The following is a 12,034-nucleotide window of genomic DNA, read 5'->3' as shown; positions in this document are numbered from 1 at the left end:
CGAATCTGACTATCTGTTACATTGAGTAAACATTCGTAATCCACCTGTTGAAGACCTATAACACACAGTATCAGTTGAGACTCTAGTCACGTGATCATATTCATCCGCACAAAGATAGTTTCGTAGCTGACAGGTTCATTCGTTTTTATAGTATACATTTGGTAAAAATTGACAAATTTAGAAAAACTAATCATGTTGATCATTGAATTAGAACAAAATATAACGATTATAGTATCTTTGTGAGGTTCGTTATGAATATTACAGAATTACTTTATTCGTCGTCTGTCCCGGCGGAAGAATATCTTAAACAAGAGCAGTTGTGAGCACTCATGATGAGGTCATAGCAGAGGGGAATTTGATTGGCTGTAATATTGGCTAAACAATCGCAATCCGATTTACAACTTTGAATTTTCCGTACATCACACAGCATGACAGAAAGACAACAGTGACTAGCGGTGCTATAGCAGTCAAATTTTCGGCACTATGATACTCCCCTCTCACTTTCCCTGGTGTTGTCATCTTTGGAATGATTTCTAGCACCCCCGTGGGTAGTTGAATTATTCGGAAGTGTGTTTATTCGGGCATTTCAAAATCTTTGCCAGGGTTTTGTACTTTGTCTAGGAGTAGGAGAAGTCTTGGCAAGGTCTGTCACCGCGACGCGTTCCATCGTGTATGTGTTGGAATATATCATTTACCACAACGCAAGTTCTTCGACAGTTCTTTAGGAATTTACCTGTAACTGACTGCGTGGTGTGCTTTCAGTGACTATTAGATTGCCAAATATTATCACGTCGTGCATCCGGCATTTTTAAAACGACAATATTAGACACTGTGTGGATTACGGTTTCCAAGAGGTGGACTTATTTCGTTGTGTGTGCCCCATGTAAACCCAGACGTATTTCCCTTGCTTTGAATCATCGCCAACCATAAACGATGGCTGCCGCAGTAGAGTTCATGAAACACCCACTTGTAATATGGGTAAGAAATGTATTTTTCTCAATTTCACAAGAATGTCAATATGTCGTCATGCATTTATCTGATTTGTCCTTTATTCCATGCACTAATTACCGCAAATCTATTTTGAAGGTTGGTGCTTTCAAAGAGGAAAAGAAACCACTCGACTTCACAGAATTGGTTGATGGCGTCTTTTTAAATGACATTATGCTTCAAATGTAAGTATGCAATCGTATCAGTTTTGAGACAGACTTTGACCTGGTAAATATGTTACGGACGTATGAAGACAGTATGAAGGATGTAATTTTGATATTTGGATTGTTTCAGAAGCACGTCAGTGAGATTATACAATGACTCATATCGGATATTCAAATACAAATGTAGAACCCACCCTTGAGTATAGGTGATGACAAACATATGATGCATCCAACCTTGGCAGTAAAGGTGTACATTTCTCAACTTTCAATGTATAATGTTAAGCAATGGGTGGATAGACTGTGAATAGAATATCAGAATTGCAAGGTATTCATATTGTACACTGATGCCTAATCAGAGACACAACACAATGATGTTTTTGAGGTGACCTGAATACCTATTGTTAATCTTTTATTTGTAGTCAAACCTGTCATTGTGAAGGAAGCTCAGTAGCAACCTTGTTGGTGTACATCAGCAATTTTAAGGCTTTTTATACAACAAATTGAAAAAATGTAATATTGGTTTAATAACTTGTGTGCATATTGTCAAAGTTTAGTGAAATTTCCATACATTTTGAGCCAGTGTAAACATTAAGATTCCAAGTAAACACATTCATTGATCCAAGATGTTTTTAAAAAGTTGGGTGTGGCAGTTTGTCAGATTGTGGTTATTTTCAGATGAAATAGAAAATATCCTGTGTAATACAAATGGCTTTCTGTAGTATGTTTCCTGCTGATACTAGATATATACACCCCTTCAAGTACATGGCATTAACTTGTTTCCACGGTGACCTCAGACAGGCTGGTCACTCATTGAGGTTAAAATTCCGGTGTGACTGCATGGCCACAACCCATACAGGTTTCATAGCAGCACAAATTGAACACAGTTTGGTCACTTTCGTTCAGTTGCTATGTTCTGATTAATCTGTCCTTAAGATGTGATGCTGTAAAAGTTATGAATCAATACATGCACATATTTTGTGAAAGATATAAATTTAAGCCCAAAATAAAAACTGCTATTAAAATTTATGTTATTTAATTTTTTTTCTGGCATACAATGACTGCTAATGAAAACCTAATCCAATTTAAAGTTCAGTTGTGTGTAACATGGATTTTTCCAGATTTCAATGCAGAAATCACAGAATGTGAAACAACTAGATTTTCTTCAGACTTAATTTATAACAGTGATGTCAGGATTGTTGTTAATCATGGAAAAAAATTCTCTTAAAAAAATTCTCTAATCCCCTGTATGTTTTAGGTTAGCATGAATGAACAAGGAACATATTCAGTTTTTGACAAGCAGTTTTCTTACAAGTTTATTTATTGATAGTGACTAACTTACCTTGACTTTAGTAACCAATAGTACAGTAACAATGGAAACTGCAATCTTGAAGTAAAGGATTTCTGACATGTGTACAACAGGAATTAATGTACACCACTGAATACCATGTACAGTATTACAAAACATATTCAAAAATAAAGATAATGCATGGAGGAGTTGCATTCTTACAAGCCAGAGTACAATTTTTCTTGACAGTGCATGAAAAGAGGCTGTGATATATTTGTGTGCTAGATGTCTGGTACTCAAAAGACTGACTTTGCTTGCATTATGTAAGACTTGTGTCCTTCATACAGTATTGTGACATTTTAAGACTATATGTCAGCCTACATCTTTCCATAGTCTCTAAATTTGAGGAGAAAAATGGTGATGAATAGAACCATAGGCAATGGCAATTGCTGATGGTAGAACAAGTAATCACATATTATGGTATAGTTTACGGTCAATGATCAAAAGTTGCATGACACTTCAACAGTGTCAGGAAGTCTTACGTTTAAAGAATAAAATAATTATCTTGCATGCAATTGCACGTAGCCTTTAATACTCATGAAATGTGGATTGTGATGCCAAGATGAACACATATCAGCATTGTCAAGGTATTGATGGCAGAAATATGACCTGCCTACCCATAATGATATCTGGTGTTTCACAAGCAGATGTGTCACATAGTACATGTTACTTGCTAAGGAAGGTGTAACCACACACCTACCTCCATGCAGTCAAAGTGTTGTTGAATTTCACAACAGTTCATGAGAAATTCAAAGTTTGTTCAAATAGTTAACTTTATTGACAAATATTGTTTTTCTTGTATGCAGTGATCCTCGTCCAGCAAATATGATAGTGAATAGAGAGGTCAATGGTGATGTCAACTTGCGTATTCAAAATCTGGACAATGTTTTACGGAACATAAAATCATACTATCAGGTAAGTACAACCATGTATAATCAATGGTGTCAATATTTGAATACCATATGATTTATTTTCATTGTATTGATACACTAATACAGAGTTGAAAGAGGTATCGATATAATGCACTTGCTGGAACATGGTTAGTAGGTAATGTCTTCCAGCTGTTGCCTCTCTTCCAGTAAGAATGTCGGCTGCTGAAAATAGAAAATGTCAGTTTCTTGGTACTGTACAAATATAATGAAATACTAATACTAATAGTCATTTATGGCTTAAGTATTAAAAAAAAGATCTTTGTGTAGAATATTTTTAGTGGTTAATGCTGAAGGCTCAAGTTTGAGAGAAACTGAATAGCTTTTTGTTAACTTGGCCAGCAATTGTCAATCACTTGCATGGAGTACAAACCTGTGCATCTTATATTGCATGTAATAGACAGGGATTTGTGTAAAGCTTCATTGATTTGTATTAGCTGTTATCGCAACATCTGCAGACTAAGCAGCTGTTAGTGTTATATACAGTATACATGAATGAAGCATGTAGGGTGAAAATGCTTTGACATGTAAAAGGTACAGATCAAGCTTTAAAAGTGAAGTTTTCACCACAAATCTTTCTCATAATATAATATGCATAGTTAGGATGATCCTATATTTGCATTTAGGCATAGGCTGACTTATGTGTTCATTTTGGGAGTTTCTTAAATAATAATTATTAAATTGTGTGCAAGTACTGTGTCAGTTTGATTTGATTCACAGACAAGGAGTGTTTGCCAGCGTCTGCTACAATCACTCCTTGCCAACATCTGCTACGTAGTTTTCTATATCCACTGACTTGGAGAATATCTAGAATGTTAATCTATGTCTGATAATCTCATGCCCAATAAGTCCTTGTACTGTTATCAATGTAGTTTCTGTACTACCCCAGCCGCAGGTACATTTTATATGAATCACCTCTATAGCAATCTCTTTACCTGTAGATTGTCATCCATTTGCCTTTGTAGAGGTCTTTCACAGTTTGTCAACCTGGCAGTGTGATCTTTTTAGTATACAAATTAGGTTTAATCCTTTGGGTAGTACACCACCAGGGACAGGTGTGTACTGTTCAGGTCATTTTAAGTTTCATATTTAGTCAGACCACACAGCTAAATGGGAACTGACAAACACACACCATGATAACTTAATGCTATAAATATGTTTGACATATACAGGTATGTCTGTATGTCGGCTAAGATAAAGGATATGGTTAGAAGATATTCAGATTAACTTGTGCTGTTGTATACATACACACTAAAAACTGTCATGGTGAAATGGAAAACGTCAACAGAGCATTAGTGTCATGATAGTCAAGTAAAAGTGCAAACAACTGCAGGCACATTCTTTTACTTTTCAGTAATACAAGAGTGCTTTCTGGCCAGGATTCATGTCCTTGCCATAACATGAATTGTGTGTTTTTCAAAAAGCACTGCACAACATTTTGTGATCTTGCCTCACCAATAAATAGAGCTTGAACTTTATCATGAATAGGTATGGTGGGAAAAGTCCCTGACTTTGCATCATATTTGCTGCAGGCAGTCTGGATATAGTAGTGTTCATGTATATTCTGGTAATATCCTGTGAAGTAATGGAAGGTGATTTCCTTTGGAGTATGTCATGTGGAAAATAAAGGCAGGAAGTAAATTCAAACCAGTTTTTATGTCGTTAGTGTAATGGGCATTAAATTTTGACTGCTGTACCCATAATTTACCTAAAGCTTGTAATTATAATCAAATACTGAATGTTTGCATAAACTGATAACCCCAGGTAAAACTATCCAGGTACAGTGTGCTTGAATTATAAGAAAAGATGGAGACTTCAAATTGTAAATTTCATCGCATGACTGAAGGAAAATTAACAACGAGGTCTAGGTTGCTCACATTCACTAATCAAGACTTGTTGTTCATTGAGCTTCAAATTTCTATTGTGAACAGTAGTTGTACAGCCTGCATGGTTCTACAGCTTATACAAATTAAAATGCAAAACAATTACATAGAGAGTGGTGACACCCATGATGGCCTCTCCTCAGAACACACTCAGCTTTCAGTGTGTGATACACTTTGGTAATAAGTATACTTGGTGTTAGCATTTTGCATTTAGTGGAAATTGAATCTGCATCTGCAAATAACAGTTATTTCCAGGTAAAGAGACTATGAAAGAGGAGATGGCTTTCAATCAGGCATACATTGCAGGGTGCATGTAAATTGAATGTCTGCTAGCTTTGCACAGGTTTCATCATTGCTTGCTATGGTTTTTCAAAAGTCTCAGTCAGATGTGGAAATATTCTGTCACAAATCACTCCAGGGAGGCTCACAATTTAGTTAGCATAACAGCCATGGAAATCTGAAACTGAAAATTGTCGAATAACCTAAGTAGTGAGTGTCTCCATTTATATTAAATTTTCTGTCCCTTTTAGATATCATTTACCCATATTTTGAAGTTCATAAATAAACCATGTACAAGTCAATGAAATTACTCACCTGCTTGGGCCACTTGAAGAAAGAGGATAAATCAAAAAATATATTACAGGCTGTACATTTTGATATTCATTGAGCTGTGTGATATTAATGGTGCAAGTGTTTGACTGACGACTGCTTTGACACTGATCTATGTGGCCAGGCACGCAAATTGCAAAATTGAATCACTTTTTTTCTCCTCAGATAATTGAATTCCATTTATCATCCAATTCTTCACCATAGAATTACATTGCTAGGTGCTATGAAACAGGAAAGGTTTTTCCATTCTCCATTCAGCCGGAAATTTATCTAGGAATTATGACTGACTTGCGCTACTTAATGGAATTTGAAATGTAAAGAAACAACCCCACTGAATATATTATTGTGATTGTATTATGATTAATTAGATATGGAGCCTAAGAAATTAGAGGTTTTGATGATAGATGAATATTCTGAAAATTGACACGGGTCATTCTGATCAAACCATGTAGAAAAATTCTCCATGCCCCAAAAAAGGGAAAAATAATGTTAGTTTAATTAACTTGTTTTGATTGCCAATATTCAGATTTTGTTTATCATAACATTGAAAGGTAATGAAAATCACCTTCTATATAAAAATTATTGTATCATACTTATTTCAAGTAATTTTAATATATTATGATTTGTGTAAACCTATGTTGTTTGACTGCAGTGTGATATAGCTAGTGGATTCATAGTCATATATTACATAATCAAATTTAAATGCTGACAGTTGTATTAGCCTGGAGGTCACAAAAACAATAGGTTTTTTTCCCAACTGATTTGAATAACAATGCATAATGTATCAAATTTAGTTAAATTCCCACACTCTCCTGGTCCACATTTGTATAGAATCTACATTGAAATTTGAATAGAAGTTTTCAAATAATATACATGAACTCAAAATAACTTTTTTAAATGCTATTTTATGAGCAATGCATTGTATTATTGTACAAAGATACTGTCCATCTTTTATTGTTTTCTTTGTCTGAGATTAGAATCAGAAATATGATGGCAAGATTCAATTGATAGTGAAAACCATCCAAACCACACATCTATATTGTATGCTGAAGTTAGATTTAAAATGTCATGTGTGTAGCACTAATTTGTAATGTTCATGCTAAGCATATTTTCAATGTCTGGTATGAGATAAGTTTAGAAGGGAGTATTTCAGAATCAGTCATATTGTGTAATGGAATGCACAGACAATGTCTAGCCTGATATTCCATGTAACACTATCTTGATTACCATACTGTATAATTTAGTATATCAGGTAGATTTTAATCTGGAGTTCAATGCACTACACTCTGTGCTACATGACAGCTAAGATTCCTGTCAGACATATGTAGATAAGAAGATAGGCGAGCAGGAGAATAAACAATTACTAGAGAGGTGATATCGATGGAAAAGCTGAAATACTGTGCTTTGCATTTTATGGAATATCTTTGTATGGTAAAGGGTAGCCTGTAAAATGACAAAGAAACGTAATATTTTGTTTCCACATTTTTGGAGTAAACTGTATATCAACTTTTCTTATTATGTTGGTACATCACTAGTATTCATGACATAGATTTCATTATTCCCAAACCATGAGTTTAAAGAGAACAAAGAAGATAAATTAAAAAGACCTAACTGAAAGTTTATGATATTTAGAAATTCTAGAATTGAATTTTCCAATCAATTTTCATGTTATAATTACCTCTGCAATTTATCAGATATGTATCGTACAGAATCACATACATGTACAATAAGTAATTTCCGGAGTGCCATTTGCTGTAAATGTGTATGAGTATTTCAGGGACTGCTTTCTCATCCATGGAAACTTTATGTTTTCTTCACCATGGTCCACAATTTCAGTAGGTAACCTGTATGTTTAATTTCACAACTGGTGTTGTTGAGGGATTATGCAGAGAGGTGAAAATACATCCCACAAAGGCCTCATCAGTATTTTTATAGCTAATGCCAAAAGACATTTAAAGGAATGCATATACAAATGTAAATGTCTCATAAAACTGTAAAGGAATTCATGTAATAGATGCATCATTTTATAGGTTGTCCATCCTGGTGAATTCTAAAGTTGTGATAACAATGGCAGTGACATGGAAACTTAGGTGATAGACATGTGTTGATATGTGTCATTGGAGTTAATGTCTAGGTTAACAAAATATTGACATGTATGGAAAGAGGACATGAAAATTTACACCAGTTTAACAGTCTTGCAGTGTTCATAACAAATGTTACATTGGTCTGTCCTTTCAATACAACTCACATGTAAAAGCTGTCATAATATTAAAGTAGTTTGGATTTTTATGGTCTCTTCTTTTCGCATGCTCTAATTTTACAGTGAAGTATGTGCCAGGTTGTTTATTTTCTCAAAATAACAGTATATTCTTTAATTACATGTAATTGATTTCTATACTGAATATGAACAATAATCTGTTTTATGATATTTCTTTTTCAAATAAGTTACTATCATTGCTTGAAAATAAGAAAGATCTCCAATTACAAGTATCTGGCATCTTTACTTTGTATTACACAAACCCACTGACTGAAACCAATGATTAATGATGTGTTGAACAAAGCTCCAATGTTATAAAGTTTCTCTGTATTTTGCTATAATGTAGTCTGTTCACTTGGTGTGTTGATTGATCATGTCAATTAATCATTGTTTTGATGTTAATGCGTGCAAATGTGGTGTCTACCGACAACAAAAACAAACAATTATACAAAAAACATGCTCAGTTGACATGAAACTTGACAGTATTCTCACAACATTGTTGTGTGAGGTTGACTTTTTCTTGGAAAGAGTAGAAATTTCAACATATGGTAAGGAAGGTTTTGACATGTTTAGAAGGTGGAACATGGCAAGATGTCATTTTGCCATCCATATGACATGCACTTTGATCCAGCAGGGCATGCACTCCATTAGTATAATTTCTATTTCATTCAAGGTAATACCAGTAGAGTTTATTAAATTAATAAATTCAATGTCAATATTTGTACAGTTTGTAAATCAGTGCAGAGTAGCTAACTCTTTATCATGTGCACAATTCTTCTATCTCAAGTGCAGGTGATAATTATAGGAAAGACTTGCACGGTTTCCATGGAAATAATAAAAGTGAGGTAGTCTAGTGATGGTAACCTAGTAACAGTTGAACACCAGAATGTACTAGACATAAACACGTTTGTTAATAAAAACAAATTGAGAAAATTGGTGTAATTGAAAACATGACATGAATTATGACTGGCTTTGGGTCATTAGTTATCTAGGTCTGTGTATAGTTAGGTGTATGTACTAGTCCAGATTTACAACTTTGTTTAAAGGTTAATGTCAGTACTGTGTAATATTATGGTACCGTATTAAATATTTTACTTGTTATAGAGCGGTGTACATATTATGCAAATGAATTCTCTTAGGTACAGTGAAACTTCAACATGGATATCTTTCAGTATTTTTGCTACAGTTTGGGAACCGTAATGACAGAGGGGGAGTCTGGTGAAATATGCATAGATTGCCATACCTGCAAACCTGTACCATCTTTTTGGTGGGTAGGGTCACCCTGGTAAATTACCAAAGAAACTTACCATAATGTTTTTGATGACTAACATAAGACCACTTACAATATCAGTTAGACCTGTTTCCATGTCATGAATGCAGTTTTACTGTAATTGCGCCAGTGTATAAAAATCCACTTCCAAGGTAATTGTGAGTATGTGATACATGGTACATTTGGAATGAAGTTCAGCTGTCAAGGACTCCAGGAGTCACAGTATTGACTGTATAACTACTCATCACACCCACTGTACTGTTCAAAACCCTTTAGAGTTTAGGAATGTTATACCACCTACATGTATTTTAACACCCCACTATCACATGCCCCATTCACATGGAAAGCTGTGGTAAAATACTAGTAGAAGCTGTGAGTAGACATGATGTGATCTATTCATTTTGTGTTCAAAAATTACTCTGCCTGATAAAGAAAGTTAACAGTACCCTATTGTAACATCTTCTTGTAAGGCGATGTTATATTATAATGTAGAATTGCACAGTCTGACACACAAGTTCTGCAGTGCAGATTGTCAATCAGTTTTTGGTATTTAGAAATTAAACAACCAACAACAGTGTTGTGTATTTAGATATCAAACAGCCAGTCACAGAAATTTATGGTACCTGTTATAAGATAATGTTACAAATTACTTTAAAAAACTTCACAGCCAACTACTGGAAATGTACCGGAAATTCTACAGAACAGATTTCAAAACAACACTGTGTTATGTACTATTGACACGTTACTCAGCTGGTGACAAGTTGTTTATGAAAAATAACACAGCAGCCACTGAAATTTGATAAAACAGATTGTGAAACAATGTGCAATGTACTATTTCCAAATAAAGACAGATTACAACAGTATTGTGTGTTAAGAAATTACAGTCATGCACACAAATTCACCAGCACAGATTGTCAGACACTATTGTGTATTACTGAAAATTACATACATAGTGAGACACCAAAATTCACCAGCACAGAATGTGGAACAATTAGACATATGTATGGGCCATTAGAAATTCAGTGATGACTTAGTTGGCCAATTATGTACAACTATAGAACTCATATCGAGTGTCTTTGGATGCCAGGAATATTTAAGTCGCATTCCTGTCAACATGTAGAAATAAAATTCCCAGTATTTATATAAGCTACTTGTGTCTGTATTAGTTAATTTTCAAAATACATGTATACAATAATACAGTACTAGCAAAATAAGATGTGTGGCTATAATTAGGGTATGTATTGATAAGATAAAGATGTATATGATGGACATGTTTCTGGTAATTGTTACAATGTTACATAGTTTCATAATTTTTGGGAAGTGTAGTGTGATCTTGACGTTACAAATTGATAGTAATCATATATGGGACTGTACATGTGGAAAACTGCATAGTCTGCATAAAAACTACAAACTGGTATTGTGTTTTTGTTGTATTTTGTAACTGTGTAACCTTCCTATCAGCACTTATTTCCACACTGGTGGGTTACTTTCCTACATACATGTAGGGGCTGTCCCAAATTCCAAATGGTAGTTACATTTATGGGAAACTATAAAAGATGTTGACTGACAATGACATGCCTTGCTGTATTACAAGGTTCTTAAACCCTAGGAAAAACACACTTCTTTGAAAACTATTGGTAATGTACAGTCTGTAACACACTTCTTTGCAAACTATTGTACAGTCTGTTATCTATGCCCACTGGCATTACATCTACTGTTGATCTCTGTACAGCCTGGTATAGATAACTACTTTGGCAATGACTTCTTGTGTTGCTTGGCATTGGTATTTCTAACAGTATTGGTCGCAAGGATGCTGCAGGATCAAAGTTACTCAATTATTCAGTTATTTGTCAAGAGATTATTGAACAGGACATGTCACTACATGAATATTGGGAAACAATACATCCATCCCTTCAAATATTTCTTTTGTGGTATGTTGCAGACTGTTATTGGCAATGAAATGGAAACACTGAACACAATACTGTAACATTACAGAATGATGTGTTTGGTTTGTATTGACAATTTTACAATGATAAGAACAGGAGCATTGTAGAGTCAATGAACAGTCAAACATTAGAGGAAAATAATGAAGAGAACAGAAAACCAGTTCAATATTATGGAGGATTTGTTGTAAACCCTAAACTACACGTTACAATTGGGTGATGTGATTAGTTCATATTATTTGAAACTATAGACTAGTCCTTCTTTTGACAAAGTGTTGTAGCTAATGAATGATGTAAGTAGTTGTGTAATCTTTATGTGGCTTTCAAGGTACATTGTGCATGCCTTTTGTCTCCTCCTAAAAGCATTTTAGATAATGAACCAAAACAGTAGTCAATATTTTACTGTATATGGCTTACTGTAAGGCGATGAGCATAGTTGCAATTCTGTAGGTCTTTCATTAAACCAGGTTTATGACAGCATACAACTGGGTTCAGTTTTTCTGTGGTTTGTGTGCCTTGCTGAACTTTGTAATATCATAGTATGTACAAAGTTAACCACCATCAACAGAGTGGTTATACCACTTGAGGTAGATTTTTTTCACAATATAAACACAAATGAATCATTTGATGACCAATTTTGTCAAGCT

At 34.4% G+C, this 12,034-nt stretch overlaps 1 protein-coding gene across 7 annotated transcripts in view; it reads left to right on the top strand.

Annotated features, from left to right (window-relative positions):
• Positions 1-434: 434 nt before the first annotated feature.
• LOC144453763 (girdin-like) overlaps positions 435-12,034 on the top strand; it is a 49,103-nt gene continuing 37,503 nt past the window's right edge. For all 7 annotated transcript variants that reach the window (XM_078145113.1, XM_078145112.1, XM_078145110.1 and 4 more), the window contains exons 1-3: positions 435-978; positions 1,087-1,172; positions 3,303-3,411. In XM_078145113.1, the coding sequence (XP_078001239.1) occupies positions 934-978; positions 1,087-1,172; positions 3,303-3,411 (240 nt within the window). In that variant the 5' untranslated portion in view covers positions 435-933. The remainder of the gene's footprint in view (positions 979-1,086; positions 1,173-3,302; positions 3,412-12,034) is intronic.

This window comes from Glandiceps talaboti, chromosome 2 (genome assembly GCF_964340395.1).
Source record: "Glandiceps talaboti chromosome 2, keGlaTala1.1, whole genome shotgun sequence".
Classification (NCBI taxonomy): domain Eukaryota; kingdom Metazoa; phylum Hemichordata; class Enteropneusta; family Spengelidae; genus Glandiceps; species Glandiceps talaboti.
The sequence above is the reverse complement of the archived record's forward strand: the minus strand, read 5'-3'. Positions and strand labels throughout refer to the sequence as shown.